At 35.8% G+C, this 17,683-nt stretch overlaps 1 protein-coding gene and 1 long non-coding RNA gene across 7 annotated transcripts in view; one reads left to right on the top strand and one right to left on the bottom strand.

Annotated features, from left to right (window-relative positions):
• LOC145260670 (uncharacterized) overlaps positions 1-17,683 on the bottom strand; it is a 98,716-nt gene that overhangs the window by 41,175 nt on the left and 39,858 nt on the right. For all 3 annotated transcript variants that reach the window (XM_080119027.1, XM_080119029.1, XM_080119028.1), the window contains exons 6-9: positions 17,069-17,122; positions 10,975-11,140; positions 4,857-4,926; positions 233-344 (exon numbers count right to left, since the gene is read on the bottom strand). In XM_080119027.1, the coding sequence (XP_079975153.1) occupies positions 233-344; positions 4,857-4,926; positions 10,975-11,140; positions 17,069-17,122 (402 nt within the window). The remainder of the gene's footprint in view (positions 1-232; positions 345-4,856; positions 4,927-10,974; positions 11,141-17,068; positions 17,123-17,683) is intronic.
• LOC145260672 (uncharacterized) overlaps positions 1-17,683 on the top strand; it is a 98,874-nt gene that overhangs the window by 58,527 nt on the left and 22,664 nt on the right. The window lies entirely within an intron of this gene.

Genomic DNA, 17,683 nt, shown 5'->3' with positions numbered 1-17,683 from the left:
TTTTTTAATAGTACAGCCAGAATGATGCTTTTAAAGTGTCTACTTATCTGAGTTTTGTGTGGTTGAACATATTTTAAAGATTTGATTGTGCTAAATTCTGTCAAAGGTTTTAGATATCTAGAGCTACTGCCCTAGCCTAAGTTATAGAACAAAAACCATATGTCTGTTCAATTCAAAGGTTATATAATGAGAAGCAATGGGAAAATGAAAAGTCGTTTGGATGCCAACTCACCCAGCATAAATGTCTAAGAGATTGTGCAGCAATCCAAGACTTGCAGGCAATTCTTTGAGTTCATTGTTTCGGATATTCAGTTCTTTCAGTTCTGCAAGGCATCCAATTGAATCTGAAAAATAAAAATGAATCGTCCAAGTTAACAAGTTTGCCCCGAATTTTTACTACATGATATGATGTAGATGCAAAGAGAAATTGTTCTATATTCTTTATACTTCTAGTGGCCATGATTAAAAAGTTTTCCCCCATGTCTGCACATCCTCTCTCTCTCTCTATATATATATATATATATATATATATATACTAGCAAAAGTACCCGTCGTTGACTGGGTTCAAAAACAGCCTACAGAAAATGGACTCTGATTTATGAAAGTATGATAGGTTATGAAAAGGAAGGGTTGTAAAGAGCTTCGAATTCGGGGGTATCAAAACCAAAGCAAAATATGATGAAAGTAAAAATAAAATAGATAAACCCCATAATTTATTATACCATACCTGTTCACACTGAAACACTTATCACAATATTCTGTGGATCTATATTAAAAAACCTTGTTAAACTTTGTGAAATATTTCCCTTCTATGGAGGTCAGGCCCAAACGAACACCCCATAATTTTATTATACCATATTTCTTCAAACTGAAACATAATTATCAAAGTATACTTACGTAGATAGATATGAAAAGTCTTTATTAAAGTTTGTGTCTATTTCCATTCTATGGCAGCGAAGCGCAAACGCAGACCCACAATTTTATTACCATCCCTTAAGTTTAACAAGGTTTTTTAATATAGATCCACAGAATATTATAAGTGTTTCAGTGTGAACAGGTATGGTATAATAAATTATGCGGTTTATCTATTTTATTTTTACTTTCATCATATTTTGCTTTAGTTTGGATACCCCCAAATTTGAAGCTGTCTCTTTACAACCCTTCCTTTTCATAACCTATCATACTTTTATAAATCAGAGTCCATTTTCTGTAGGCTGTTTTTGAACCCAATCAACGACGGGTACTTTTGCTAGTATATATATATGTTTATATATATATTTCACCTTTTATTTATACCAGCCCTTTAATTTATGAAGCTCAATGTAACTACAGAGCATTAAATGACAAAAAGTCTATATTCTAAATTTCAGCATGTTGACCATCTTACCGCTTATTTCTTTAAGTAGGTTGAAATGCACAATTCTTGACAGCATTTGTTTCGTAGTGCGGAATCAAATTCAAACATGGCGTAACAAATTGAAAAATAATTGCAACTTCTTTTCCAATTTTAGATTTTGTAATCATGCCCTTTATTTTCTTTTAGAGTTCTTTTTCTTCTGATGAGTTAAGGGCGGAATAAATTCAAAAATTGACATAATTGCATGAATGATTCTGTGCTACGAAACAGGTGCTGTCAAAAATATACATAATTTTTATATGTAATTTAACTACTTAGAATAGTAATGACATAAATAAAGTTCTTTTTAGATAGCTCAATAGTGCGATACGAGCTATACATATTTTTTCTTAAGATACGTTAAAAGGAAGACTGGGACAATTATACACAAGGTGTTACTAATAAAAGACCAACATTTTGAATTTCTGTTTCTTTTAACGTGGTATCTTTAAGAAATATATATCTAATATATAAACGGCTATGTTTGTCTGTCCGACTTTCTCCATATTTTCAAACTATCTCCTCCGAAACTAAAAGTCACAGAGCGGCGCTAGGTGCCTCAAATGATTGGATTTTTTTATGGGCCCTTCTTTTATGGGTCTTTATCCAGTTAAAATTGTTTTAAGGGGTCAAAAATGGGTCAAAATTGAAAAAAATCGTTACATATTTTGTACATTTGTCTTAAGTCTATTTTTAATTTTTAATCAGTTTATATGATTGTCATGTTGATACAGTGGTAAAGTCACCAGCTTTGAATGCTAGTTTCGGTTTCAATTCTAGGCACCTAGATATTTTTTTTTTTTTTTTAACTTTTGAAATCACGACTCTATAATAATATATACAAGATCTGGACAAATTAAAATATCATATTTAAGCGTATTTTACGCCCGAGCAAAGCCCACTAGTATAAAACGATAAAATGCCTACATTCAATTTGCATGTTTAGCAATGAAAATGTTATTTTAAACTTGATGCTAAGAAACTGATGAAAATATTATTTCAAGCTGAAGGATGACAGATGATCATCGGGAAAAACAGTTGTACAAAGATATAAGTCTGGGGTCACAGCTTCTTAGTATTGAACGAAACAATTTTTCCTTAAAAGGCACTGCTAAAGTTCATCTTTCTTACATATGAAATCCAGATAGAAATTACAACCAACAAATGCTGACACAGTATCATTTTTGGTTCAATGTGTATTTTACATGCTGGTAGGCATTGGACAGATTTAAGAAATTGAATTCCAGACTAACCTATTTCTGGCCAGGTCTTTATTCATCCCTTTTCCTCACGTTTTCCTTGACCTTCATGTGTGACATTATTGCATTGTGGAGTAGAGAACAATATATCAAACATAGAATTATTCCATTAATAGAACTGCATATTGGGTAACAACAGCTTGCAGCTTTGTTCTCTGTAAATATATGTGAAGCGTAGTCATGTCCGAGCCATACCACAATATATAACAGAGCCGCTGACGCTACGTTAGCAGCTGCAGCAGCAGCAGCTATATGCAAATGACTAAGCCGGCTGCACAATGTGACAGAGATAAAAAAAATACACGTGTTCAGAGAAGCAGGTGTTCGGGACACAAGAGGATGGAAATAGATATGTTACACACGTGGCCCGCAATTGACAGGGAAAGAGGTGTTCCAAACATGGACAGACAAAAACAGAGTACCACGTGTTCGATACAGTAGAGCAATTGTGTTCAGCAAATTGGAACACGAGAAGATTTTTGAACAAGAGACAAGGCGTTATTCTGGAAGTACTTGTAAATAAATGTCCGTTGTTTCAACTGAAAAAGAAAGTGAGTTGAATTCTTTCCTTGTCTTTGTTTCCTTTCGCCTGTCTGCATACAACATGTGGGTCCCAAGTGTTGACATGTAACAGCTATGTTACAAATGACTCCCAAGTAAAAAATTAAAAAAAAAAAAAAAAAAAAAAAAAACTTCCAGAGAATTAAGAGCATCGATAACACATTCTAACCACCCCCAAAGATGTTTCCGAAACTAATGCTTCGTTCTGCGAGCTGGCAGACCTCAAAATGTCAAACCCCAAACCCTGCAAGAATTGAAGGATAACATGAGGAACGAAATAAGGGATTTAAATCGCAATCCAGAGATTCTGCAATCTCTCATGAATAATGTTTTGGAAAGAGCACAAATATACAAAGCTGAAAATGGGCAACATTTAAAAGAAATTATTTTTCATAAATAAAGATTGTTTGAATTTTGCATTTTTTTAAATTTCTCAATGGCTTAGTCAGATCGTGTTAAAATTACAGAAAGATACCATAAAAAAAAAAATGTTAAATAAAGTTCAAAACCCTTCAGTGACCTTTTGGACACCCTGTACTTACCCAAGAACTCTCACCCATTCTTTCAACATGGCCATACCATCAAAGTCTCCTGTTCTGCACACATCTCTCTATACTACTCACTTGTAATGGTGTTTACCCGGGAGTGGGTTGAGCCGACTCCAATAATAATAATGATGCAGAATGTGTCAAGGTCATCCATCTTTATCAATCAGCAGCAGAGTCAGCGGCATGGTCTAGTCATTCGCGATTCCAAAAACACAAAGACTGGATGTGAGTTCTATGTCTGCCTTGACCATTGCAAGCCACACCTTGAGTTGGCCACCTCGGTGCATTTGCCAACCACCACCAGTTTACAGGTGAACTTCTCACCAGGTCGACACAACACACTCTATACTGTTCAGATTTAATCTTTATCCGAGTCATCAGAACCAAGCCTGTTTTTAAGACTCCCATTAAACATCCATCATATCATTTCATTCCATTCAACGCATGCCATCAACTCTCACTAGTTTTCACTTGTATACATCAGCATACTACATACACGTGCTTGATAGACTCTTTCGTTCATCGACAATGGTAACTCTCTGCTGATTAGTAATGACAGATGTTCCACGAACTTACTCCATCTACTTCTGATTCTTGCAAGTACACAAGCACCTGCCCCACCTTGTGCTCCAACTGTATCGCCAAGGTAACAAAACTACTACTAGATAACCCTCAATAGCTTTGCCATCCAGATATACTTTGTCCGCATCCGAGTTTTTATGCATTTTTATCAATAGTCTTACACCTTTTGCACATAAACTCGTTGTCATTTCTAAAACTTTCTGGAATTTCACTATTACTTATATTTGCTGCTGGACAACACGCTATACGCGATTGATGTTCAGGAAAAGAAAAGTCATGGCCTTGTTTTTATGTCTATTAAGTGAACATAAAAACAAGCTTGTCACTTTCTTTTAATAGTTACTTTGTCAGTTATTTATATCGATAAAACAGTAGGGCGTGTGTGTGAAAATATTTAACCAATAAACTCTTAAACTATTGGTCACATAACACTGAAATTAACATCGATTAACTGGCTAGTCTCTCAAGCTACCAGTAATTCCACTACACTTTCTGCGTACCAAATCTTACCTGGTAAATATTCAAGGTTATTTTGATGGACGTCGATATACTTCAGGTTGTAAAGAAGACCGATACTTTCCTGAAACAAAGAAAAATATGAGAAATTTGAAAACTTTGAAGCGTTGAAGATACTAAAATCATTTTATTTTTTTTCTGTTGTTGTAAGTTTCATATTTCACTAAAAATTGTCTGGTCCGTGATTTTTTTTTTTCTTTTCTTCATTTTGGTGTTAAGGAGGAGGTGATGCCTCGGAGTAGAGGAGAAAAGAAATATACCACATGTGTTTTGCTCTAGTTTCGAGTGGGTAAATCTCTATATTATAAAAGCGAAAATGCATGTGTGTTTGTTTGTATGTATGTGTCTTGTGTTTACATTTTGACTATTCGTTGCTGAGTTTATTTGTGAAAAAATGTGTGAATTTGTTTATATCATCGTCAGTTACTATTCCAAAAGTGTTTGTCTCAACCAAACTTTTTATTTAAAAAAAAAAAATAAATAAAATAAGCGTCTTTAATTTATGTCCGTTGGACTGTTTACATTTTGACTATTCGTCGCTGAGTTTATTTGTGAAAAAATGTGTGAATTTGTTTATACCATCGTCAGTTACTATTTCAAAAGTGTTTGTCTCAACCAAATTTTTTTTTTTTATTTAAAAAAAAAAAGAAAAAGAACAACAAAGCAGGAGACCAGTACCCGCATTAAGCTGGTCTGCAGTTTGACTTGTTGCTGGCTATCTTGCTCTTGCTTGTTGCTGGATGTCAACATTTTGAACCGAGAAAGAGATTTAGCTGTCGTACAAAGCTAAAACTCTGTAACACCATCTTTGTATAGATACTCCCTCAGGTATTTGTCTATTATAAAAAAAAAAAAAAAAAAAAAGTCCTGTGGCGATAAAAAAGCTGTGACGTGCGTACGCCTGTAATGCTGGATGCATGTAACAACTATTCTGCCATCATTATATGTATCTATGTATGTATGTGTGTGTATGTTTATATGTGTATGTGTGTATATATTTATATATGTACATGTGAGTTTATATGTACTTATATCTATGTGTATATGTATGTATATGTGTCTATGTGTATATATGTTTGTGTGTGTACATATATACATTTATAAATGTTTGTATGCATGTATGTGTATGTATGCAGGTGTGTATGTATATGTGCATGTATGTGTGTATGTGTATTAATGCATATATATGGATGTGTATGTATATGTAGGTAAGTGTATGTATATATATGTGCATACGTGTATGTATTTGTATATGTGCATGTATGAATGTGGGTATGTATATGTATGTTTGTGTATTATGCATTGTGTATGTATATGGGTATATATGAGCGTATGCTTATAGACATATATATATGTATGTATGCATGTATACATTTATATGTATGTATACCAATGACCGTCTTGTTTATGTTTGCATGTGTGTGTGTATGTATATGTATGTGTGCGTATTGTGTATGCACGAATGTATATATGTGTGTGCGTGTATATATATGTATGTATAACAATGACCGTCCTTAGTGTCATGTCTGCTTGAGCATGTGAATTCGCTGGCAGGACTATGTCTTTTGTCGGGCTCATGAACTTTCAGTATCTGAGGGAGTGGCACTCGTCTGACAAGACGTTGCAATCATCATGTGTGGCTTGCAAAAACTTTCGACACGGGTCACGGATTTTTGCCAGATCGGTATCATTTTAAACTTCCAACCTTCGCCCCACAAATATCGAAAAATTGGCCAAAAACGTTAATTTCTTCACCCTGAAATCAGCAGTTTTCTACAGGAGGGGGGGGGGTCAGCAAAAACCGTCCTCTCATGACGAGTTCGGTTCTACACATGCACAGATGACGTCGGAACCTAATTTTGTTTAAAGATTTAAAAAACGATCTAATTTCGTGGACGTCGTCTTAGCTCAGTTGCTTAGAGCACGGCCTTATTATCTAAAGGTTTTGGGTTCGAATCGTGGTGTGAGAGGTCTTTTTTTTTTTCTTTTTTGATTTTTTTTAAATTTTAATATTGAAGCAGGATTATTTAAGCCACTTTTTACGTGTTTTTCAGATTTTTTAACATTCGTTTTTCTGGGGTTTTTTTTTTTTTTTTACTTCGCTTATTCTTAGGTTTTCATTAACACACACACCCAAAAACATCCGGGGGGCAATGCCGGGTACCCCCCCCCCCGCTAGTTTAAAATAAAAGATGGTTATTCACTTTAGAAGACACTTATTTTGAATAAAATTTAAATGAGAAATTTTAAAACTTTGAAGTGTCGGAAATAAAGATGAAATCATTTTATTTACTTTTGTTGTCCGTCCGTCCGTCCGTCCACTATTTCACTAAGAATAGCTTCATCAGGGTAAGAAATCTGGTTCATGATTTTTTTTTTCTTCATTTGGTGTTAAGAGAAAAATATTACACAGACTCTGACGGTGACTTATTAAGATGCAAGCTTAGATGATATAAAAACAAATCGAAGCGTGACAGACCGACGGCCGGATGGACAAAACATCTTATAAAGACATGGTTGACGCATCTAAAAGTGAAAACCACCTTACTCAAATATCTGCGTTGTTATTTTCACGTTCCAACTGATGTAACCTCCAACCTTGTTCAGGTGCATGCGGCACAACTTGGTAATCTTTTGTTGAACCCGTTGAATCTGTACGTAAATTCAAACAGAAACTTTTATTTAATCCGCAGAGGTAACTTGTTCTCATTCTGTCGCCCATGACAAGGAAGACCTAATTAATAATTGTATTCTTAATATCGCCTGTAATGAAGATCGAACCTTAAACTTCCAGAATATTATCTAACTCTGAAATCTGCATGGAAATTTGAATGGAACTCTTCATTTAATCCATGGAGGTAAATTGTTTTCATTCTGACACCTATGACACGGTAAAAATCTTGGTACTTGTACAGAATTTGAACCATCACCCTGGAAAATCTCATCAGTATGCTCTGTATTTAAGAATTCAGGTGATCGCTCATCCTCCTCTCAGTACAGGCCAATAAGTCTCATGTGCGTCATGAGTAAGTTGCTGGAATCTGTGTTAAATAGAGAAGTAATCAACCATCTCAGAAAAAATAACCTTCTTAGTGACACACAATATGGTTTCCGTTCTGCTAGATCTACAGCAGATGTGCTTACAGTTATATCTCATAGGATTAGCGAATCTCTCGACAGAGGCAACCTTTCTAGGGCAATTGCTCTTGACATATCAAAGGCCTTTGATAGGGTATGGCATAAAGGTTTACTTCACAAGATCTCCAGCTATGGTATTGCTGGAAATGTCTTAATTATTAAATCATTTCTCTCTGATAGGTTCATAAGAGTAGTAGTTGATGGGCAAAAATCAGAAGCTCACAGTATAAATGCTGGAGTCCCTCAGGGGTCCATCCTGGGCCCAACTCTTTTCCCGATCTACATTAATGATCTTGCAAATCACATCTTTACATCATTCGTAGACATTTTTGCTGATGACACTACCATCTATGGTAGCACATCTAAGACAGTAAACGACCAAGTTCTCTCCGATTCCCTCTCCTCTGATCTTGATCACGTTGTACAATGGGGAAAGGAGTGGCTGGTTACTTTTAATGCATTTAAAACCAAGCTTCTATCTTTACATCATCAACGTTCTGATCCCCATCTGGCATCAATTAAAATGAATGGCTCTCGTCTTGGGGAGGCCTCAAGTTTTGACAGGCTTCTGGGCTTGACCATTACTCCTGATCTTAAATGGAATACGTACATCAAATCTGTTGCCAAGGCCGCTGGAAAAATGGTCGGATCCTTCTATCGATCCAGTAGATATCTCACTGCTGATGCAATTCTCTATCTATATAAGAGCCAGATACGTCCAAGGATGGAGTACTGTTGCCACATATGGGCAGGAGCTGCTAGAAAAGACTTGTCCTGCCTTGATAGGGTTCAAAATAGACTTCGTGGCCTGGTGGGAGATGTCCTTTTCTCTTCGCTGCAACCTCTGTTTCACAGAAGAGATGTTGCGAGTTTGTCTCTGCTTCATCGTTATTTTCATGGAAAGTGTTCAACTGAGCTTCAATCTATGGTCCCCCCCTCGCCAAACTTTCACAAGAAACACTAGACTAACTGAAAACATTATCAATAATTTTCCCCACTCTTTATCTGTGCCTAAACCTAAACATAGATTCTATGATCAAAGCTTCTTTCTTAGAACTGCATGCCTGTGGAATTGTCTTTCGTTTTCCTGCTTTCCAGCTTTCTATAATATGGTTGTCTTCAAGTCCAACGTGAACAAGTTTCTGATGAGCCGTTCCACTTAAGTTAACAAATTTACCGAACTTTCATTACTATCGATTACTATATTGTCCTTTTGACTACTCTACACTCTTTAACCCTTATCCTTGAGTGGCCTATCGGCCTTGATAAGTGGCGACGTCTATGTAAAAAAAAAAAAAAAAAAAAAACTAACCGTCCACCCAGTTGTGCTCGGACCATGATGTCATGCGCTTAGTTTTGACTATAATCTGACGTTGACGCCGATCAATGCATGGCAAAGGAGCAGACGATCTTTGGTGAAAATATTAGTAAAAAGAAAAAAAAAATCAACGGGACCAGCCGGGAGCTTCTCGACATTTATCTTTTCGAGTTTATGTGGAGACAAACTTAATAAATGATCCTTTTGTCTTCATCTCAAACCATATATCGGAAAACTACTTCAACAAGACACACTTGACGATGGTCGAATGTTACATCGGCCGAAACGTGAGAATAACATCCAAGGTGAGAACCGTAATCATCAGCCAGGTTTAATAAAAGGTGCAGACGAGAGCTTGATGACGGTACAACAAGTGCATTGCAGCCGGAGGAGATTACTTCGGAGGGAACTAGTTTCATGTGTGTACTATCAATAAAAGTGTTAATATGAAAAAAGCCCGGAAACTTATTGGTAGATCATCGCTATTATCCTCCTCTCTGTGATCTATCAATAAGTTTCCAGACTTCTTCATATTAGCACTTTTATTGATAGTAGACACATGAAACTCTACTCCCATTCGAAGTAATCTCCTCCGGCTGCAATGCACTTGTTGTACCGTCCCAACAACTTCTTGAAGGTCCCATGGAAGTCCTCTTGTGTTCACATGTCAATGACCCTCGTCACAGCCTCTTTCATCTTCTCAATTGTCTCATAACGACAGCTTCTAAGGTTTCCTTGAGCTTAGGGAATAACCAAAAGTCACAAGAAGCAAGGTCTGGACTATAGGAAGGGTGAGGAACTGTCTTGATGCTCATCTTGGTCAAATAGTCTGTGACAAGGATGGAGTTGTGGACTGGTACATTCACGTAAATCTTCCATATCTTCAGTTCTTCACAAATAATTTTGTGTACAGTTCCCACACTGACATCAAACTGTGCACCTATTGTCTCTATAGACACACGACGGTCTTTATCGATGAAATTCTTTATTTAGCCAATCAACTCTGGTGTTCTGACTTCGTTACTCCTCCCACACCTCTTATCATCCCTCACAGAATCCCTGCCTTCCTTGAATCTCTTATGCCACTCTAAAACTTATGCTTGATTTATGCAAGATGGTCCAAAAGTAAACTGAAGCATTCCATATATTTCTGTGACATTTTTTCTAAGTTTAAAACAGAATTTTATTGCATATCGTTCTTCTAAAGGGTCATCGCATTAAAAATTTTTATTCACCAGCTGTGACAATCAGGCTTTAGTAGGGTGTATTCCAATTCCTGCTGTAGCTGTTCATTTGAACCTGAAATCATAAAAATTGGTCAGTCATCTCATAAAATGTATAGCAAGTCTACAACAATTTTAAATGCTTGTATAAAAAAGTCTGGAAATTTATTGAAGACACCTCATATTTTCCCGGTGAAAGCAATTGGTTGCTTTTTGTTTCATTTGGCTGATGGAATGAGTGCATGTTGGCATTATGGATTGAATAAAAGATTTCCAAATTTAACAAAGATTCTCAGAATTGGACAAGATACACCTGAAGAACATGGGAGGTTTCATCGACCAAAACGCTGTGTGAATAACATTCAAGATGAGAATTGTAATCCAATTAATCGATCCTCCGATCCTCATCTCAAAAAATTCCAAAACATCTTACCGGAAGTTGCGACAGTTGGTTATTGGAAACTTCAAGGTATTCCAGCCCTTTCAACAAGGCAATCTCTTCAGGAATGACACGGATCATATTACGAGACAGATCCAAATATTTGATATGTGCTCCTTGATAGCCTAAACGCTTCGGGCAAACAAGGAGATAATTCAGGCTGAAAAAAAAAAAATAAATAAATAAATAAAAAGATTTTAAAATAAAATAAAAAAACAAAAAAGTAACAATCAAACGTGTAAAAACCGAGGCACAATGGACGATAATAAATAATAACATGTTAAGTAATTAACACTTCATGTCTGGCAGGACAAGAACAATCTACCTACCTCTATGGATAAAATTTAAGGAGTAATCCCAAAAGCAGTTTTGTAAAATCCAATGTTAACAAATTCTTGTTGAGCCATGATCTTAAAAAATCGAATTCCGTCCAGCTTCAACCATCATCTCCCATCCTCAATGTGTTTGTTCCGTTATTCACAGGAGAACACACATCTTATCCTTCAGTGACTTTTGGGCCTTGATAAGCGTTAATGTATTCTTATTGTTTACATACTATCTACAAAATAAATTAATTTGAAGAATGTCAGCCCAGGTAAAACGTCTATCTTTAGCACCTTCATCAATTCCATGGTAACATGGATAAAATTTAAGCATTAATCCCAAAAGCAGTTTCATAAAATATCACACATATAACATGGTATAACATAATTTTGTGCCATCATGGTTTCCGTACCGATATTCTCGATATTCTCAATCCATGAAAGTGAAGAAACTGGTAATTTAGCAAATCTCTGCTTTATCGTTATTTTCATGCCAAGTGCTCAGCTGAGCTTCAATCTATGCCCCCCACCACCACCACTCGCCAAAGTTTAACAAAAAACACTCGTCTAGCCAAAACCACTATCAATAATTTCCCACACTCTTTATCTGTGCCTAAACCTAAACGTAGATTCCACGAACAAAGCTTCTTTCTTAGAACTGCACGCCTGTGAAACTCTCTTCCGATTGCCTGCTTTCCAGCTGACTACAACCTGATTTTCTTCAAGTCCAACATAAACAAGTTCTTGATGAACCGTCCCCCTAAGTAATCTAATTTATGAAATTCCCACTACTTATGTTTACTATGCTATAATCACATTGACTAATGTATACCCATTAACCCTTATCCTCGAGTGGCCTCTGGGCCTTGATAAGTGATGATTCCTGTGTAGAAAAAAAAAAATTACCAATTTCCGACTTTGAAAGTCCTTGGAAGTAAACGGTGTCACTTAAATTGAAGGTCAAAGCATAAGAATATCTGAAAACTGATTTTTAAAAAAATAATTAATATTAAAACAAGATACTTTCTTGGAATATAATAAATAAGAATATCTGAAAACTGATTTTTTTCTTTTAATATATGTTTATTAACATAGGAAAACTAGATTGCAAAAATCATGCGTCATCATTTAAAAAAAAGTAACCCCCACAAAAAACAAGCCGAGCATGCAGGGGTTCCCTTCCACAAGTGAAAAATTTGCTTTCACCATGACTAACATATGTGCAAAATTAAAAAAAAATTTGAGGAGTGGTTACTGAGAAAAGTGCAAACAAACGAACAAACAGACAAATGATTCGGGGGCAGTTTTACCCCCTATACTGCTACCTAGGGGGGGCAACCAGAGTTTCTGTTTACAATGCCTCCCCATGGGACAGTTAGACACCAGGTTCGTTTTTTAACGTGGAGAAAAGGAACGAAAATAAAAATTGTCTCCGTCATGAATGATTTCTCCTCCAACATGAAATTGAAGTGCAGCATCTGAAGAACAGATGGTGTTTATTTGCTCCCCCACTGAGCAAATTAGGCACAAGGCCGTTTTTAATGTGAGGTAAAAACCAGCTCCCCTAAAAGGGGTCACTCTGGTTACCAAAAATAATAATTGTCCCAGTATAGAGGGTTTCCCCTCCATTGACTGGTACAAATTATCTTAAGTGCAGCATCTGCCGGAACAGATACTACACTTTGATCTTGGCCAGGAGGGGGCAACCAGATATATCCTAGTGGTAGTAGGCAGGCAGGCTTGAACTCGTATCGCAAAGGAGGAAAAGAAAGTGAAAAAAAAAAAAAACGTTGTGTTAGCTGTTGCGCCCATAGCCAAACCAGAAGTGACAAAGGATTAAATTAAGGCTAGACAATTGAAAAAGAGGATGACTTTTGAAAATATCAGCAAAAAAGTGACCCCTGCCTATAGAAAAGTGTCCAGTTGAGGGTGAAAGAATTAATGTTTTTGGCCAATTTTTCAATATTTGTCGTCCGAAGGGTCGAGCTTAAAAATGATAGCAATCTCATGAAAATCCGTAGCCTCTGTCAAAAGTTTTGCGAGAAATACAAACATACATTTGAACAAACAAGTGAGATTTATTTTATAGATTATATAAAACTATTTCTGACAAAAAATAATATATATAAAATCTTTCTGACAAACTGCGAGTCTGTATGGAATTGGTGTGCTTGTGTTATTCACCATGTTACCAAGAATATATATTCAATAAATTCATGAGATTTATGCTTTTTAACATTGTGTGTGTGTGTGTGTGTGTGTGTGTGTATATGTATGTATATATATATATATATATATATATATGTATGTATATATATGTGTGTGTGTGTGAGAGAATGTTCTGTGCCTATTTTTACCCTCTATGTGTGTGAGCATATTTTTGGTTTCAGTGTTTGGCGGATCTGAAGGAGTTTGCCCTGCCCCATCTCTATTTTTTTAATTTTTATTTTTATGTTTCTTTTTTTTTTTTGTTCAGCAGATATTTATCGAATGGATACCAGTCTACCAGATTAAAAAAAAAAAAAAGATAGAAAAAAAGTTAATATTTAAATATTTGTAGAGTGTGCTCAGTTTCTAATGCAACATTTTAGTAAATCGATCATCCATTTTAGAACCTCTCTATGTTTTTAGGCCAAATTTTGTGAATTTAGCCTTTTTTTTTTTTTTTTTAATCAGTTTAGCCTTTTCTTTTTTTTTTTAAGAAAAAGTGAAATTAAAAAAGGGCTAAATTCGCAAAATTTGGCCAAAAAATGTTAAGTGGTTTTAAAATGGGTGATCGATTTACTAGAGTGTTGCATTAAAAACTGAGCACCCCTACATATATTTAAATATTGACCCCTTTTTTTTTTATTTGATAATCTGGTAGACATTCGATAATAATCTGCTAAAAAAAATTTTTTAAAAGACGAAAATAAAAAAAAAATAGAGAGTGGGGGAGGGAGTTCCTTCAGGTCCGCCAAATCTTTTCATTGTGTGCGCTTGTGCATATGACTATTTTGTGCCTGTTTTTACTCTGTGTGTGTGTATGAACATGTTTGTGGTTTGAGTGCTTTCATTTGTATCTTTGTTGCAACTTTGCTATAGTGTCTCGTCTGACCCAATTGTGTATTTTTCGAACAAAGGCATTTCAAGGAAAAACATTATTACTATCATGTTATTACTTGTAAGTGTCATGTCAAAATTAGCATAAATTCCAAAAATTTATAAAAATGGTCCAGTAGAAGATGTGCTAGAGCTGATCTTTCGACAGAAAACGTGCAGTAGATCAAGAAACAGCAAGATGGCCAACCTGAAAGATAGCGTCATCGGATTCTGCGCAAAGCAACTTAAACAATAGAATGAAATTATTTCCCCTTGATTGAAATCTTCTTACTGGTTAATTTACAGTGAAAAAATCGCAACTTTGAAAAATTCTGTTTTTACTTATAATTATTTTTCGACTCAACCATTTTTCGTAATTTTTGGAAGTTATACTAATTTCAGCATAACACGTAAGTACGTAATGTTTTTCTTTGTATATTTTTTGAAGATACACTGTACTTTTTGTTCCTCTAACATAGCTTGTATGGGTGTATACAGGGTGAAACAAAATTGTCACCCTAGAAAAGAAGACATGATTCCATTTCGATTTGATGAAAACCGGTTTTCTTTTATTGTTGCAGACCATCTACTAGTTGGTCAATTGTGTACAAATCCCAAGAGCAATGAAGGCAGCAAATTCGCTTTCGAACATTGCCATCACTCGATATAGCACAAAAAAAAAAAAAAAAAAAAAAAAAAGGTATACAGAAACACAAAAACATTCAGTGATGGGCTGCACGAATGTGGCTTTTAAGCCCTGCCAAACTCTGGCATTCCTTGGCACACACTGTACAGACATGTGCACCACTAGCAACACGTTCTTGATGTTCTTTTTTATGCAGGATCAAATGCCGTTTCAAACCGCCTGCCGTTTTGTATGTCCGCCCGCAGTTGACACAGGTTAACTCTGGCAACTCAAGACTGCTTTGTGGCCCACTGCGCCGATGAGTAGACTGGTGGCTCATCAGCCCAGCTCTGCTCAGACATATTCTTCCGCACACCTCACACTCCAGACCAATTTAGTGCCCCCTCCCATCCACGGCTCCTTTCTCCCTCCCTTCTCGGATATCGCGCTTCAGCCATTCATACTGGGTTCGATCCACCTCAAACTTGCCCACACCTCCCCGCAAGGTCCTTCTCCACGCTCCGCGATCCAAAGAAATACTTTCTCAGATTCTTTCATCAATCTCACATTTTTTTAAGGTGAATCTTAAGCAATCCTTGGTTCTCAATTTAGGTTTTTGAGACGTCAAATCCCAAGAGCGATAGGAGCCTTCTATCATGTCTGAAAGTGACACAATGTTCAACGAACGAGATTGGAGATGTGCCGCTATGCAACTCATACACTCTACCGATCCAAGTTATAACAATGGGACCATTGCCAGCACCTTCAAAATTCATTGCTGGATTGACATAAATAACAGGAGTGTACCCAAGGTGATGAAAACAAAATTTCCAGTCACTGATATGGTTTCAAGTGAGGACCATATCATGCCACCTCACATCTTAGAAAGCGGCTTGAAAGTCAATGCCAAAGTGTACCTGGATGTGCTGAAGAGTGTGGTTGTCTCCTGGTGCAATCAGAAGCATATATATATATATATATATATATATTTATATATTTCTTGCTGGATTGCCACGAATAACAGGGACGTACCGAGAGTGCTGTTTTCTTTAAGGCGACAATTTGATCATTTCTTCCTGTAGTGTGTGTGTGAAAGAGACTATTTTTATCAGCCATAACTGGATAGATGTACGGCACAATCATGTTGACACGCCGGTTCTCGCCAGATACCTGAAGTTAAGCAACGTTGAGCCTGGCCAGTACCAGATGGGTGACCATTTGGGAAGGCTAGGTGCTGTATGTACCTTCTGGGAAGGTTGGGCGTGGGGCCAGCACCCTCACCCCATAAAAAGAACTTAGTCGCTATAAAAGCATCTACAAAGTTGTAGAAGGCCTATGCCCCTTAGGGGCTGAAGACTATGGATAGATTATTCAAAATTAAGAACATTTTTAAAAATCCAATTTAACATTATATATAAATTCTTAATATTGCAATATTTTAAGTTATAAATTTATATTTTTTACTAGAATATCTTGTCTTTTTCTTCTCCAGTTTTAACAACTAGTCCTTTTACTTTTCTATATTTAATCTTAACCATATTATTCGCATTTTACTATGTAATTTATGCACATATCTATATTTGTTTTAAAAATTTTTCCTATCAAACTCCTGTCAGTTTTTGGCCTACAGACATGAAACTTAATATATAGGGTATTCAAACCCATGCGAAACTTTATATTTGGGTTTTAGTCGATTTAAAGTGTGAAAATTAAAAAATGGAATTTGCCAGATGAACGTTGAACGACGGCATTACAAATATGCATGGGTAAGGTAATAGCTATAGATTCAGGTTTTAATTTTTAGATTTGCAGCAAACATGCCTTCATAGCTGAGGCATTAACATTAAAGGAAAAAGCAAATTGTAAGCTAAACGTTTTGGTTTCGATTCTTAGGGGCTCAAGGCTATGGATGGATTATTCAAAAAATGGATGGATAACTGGATAGAAATCCTTAGTAAAATGCTGTGAGAATAACATCCAATGATCTAAAAAAAGATAAATTATCAACCCTCATCTCAAAAAATTCCAAAATAGAAAAAGAAAAAAATTCAAATCTTACCTTAAATCAATAACATACTGCGTCTGTAACATTAATTCGGGAAGCAGGTGAGCACTTCAAGAAAAAGAAAAAAAAAAAAACAACCATCATTAGAAAGGGAAAGAAATTCTAAAATCATCATCGTCATCATATTCTGTTTAACGTCCATTTTACACGCTGGTATATGTTGGACGGTTTTTGGAGCTTGTTAAGATACAGTCAACAAATCGATTTTTTTTTTTTTTTTTTTAAATATATCGTTTGAAGCAAAAATAATATTACATACCTAATTGTCATGCCGAAAATAGCAACATATCCAAAAATTATGAAAAATCATCAAATAGAAAGTTATTTATAGTTAAAAGTAATTTTTATGGAAAATTGGGTAAAATCACATTTTTCTTAACCGTTATAAAGTAGGTAGTAGGAGGCTATACTCAGGGGGCATAACTCTGAAAAGAATATTTTAGATTACTTGTTCATGGCTGCAATATTTGTTATCGAGAGCAACAGACTTTTTTGGTCCCCCGACAAAAGTAGGGTGGACCTGTAAATTCACCTTTGTCCGTTCGTCCGTTCGTCTGCCCACACTTTTCTCAATTACTTCACCTTGGAAATTTTTGGAAATTTTGCACA

Source organism: Euprymna scolopes, chromosome 36, assembly GCF_053919585.1.
Source record: "Euprymna scolopes isolate OS-2025 chromosome 36, ASM5391958v1, whole genome shotgun sequence".
In the NCBI taxonomy this organism is placed as follows: Eukaryota; Metazoa; Mollusca; class Cephalopoda; order Sepiida; family Sepiolidae; genus Euprymna; species Euprymna scolopes.
The sequence above is the reverse complement of the archived record's forward strand: the minus strand, read 5'-3'. Positions and strand labels throughout refer to the sequence as shown.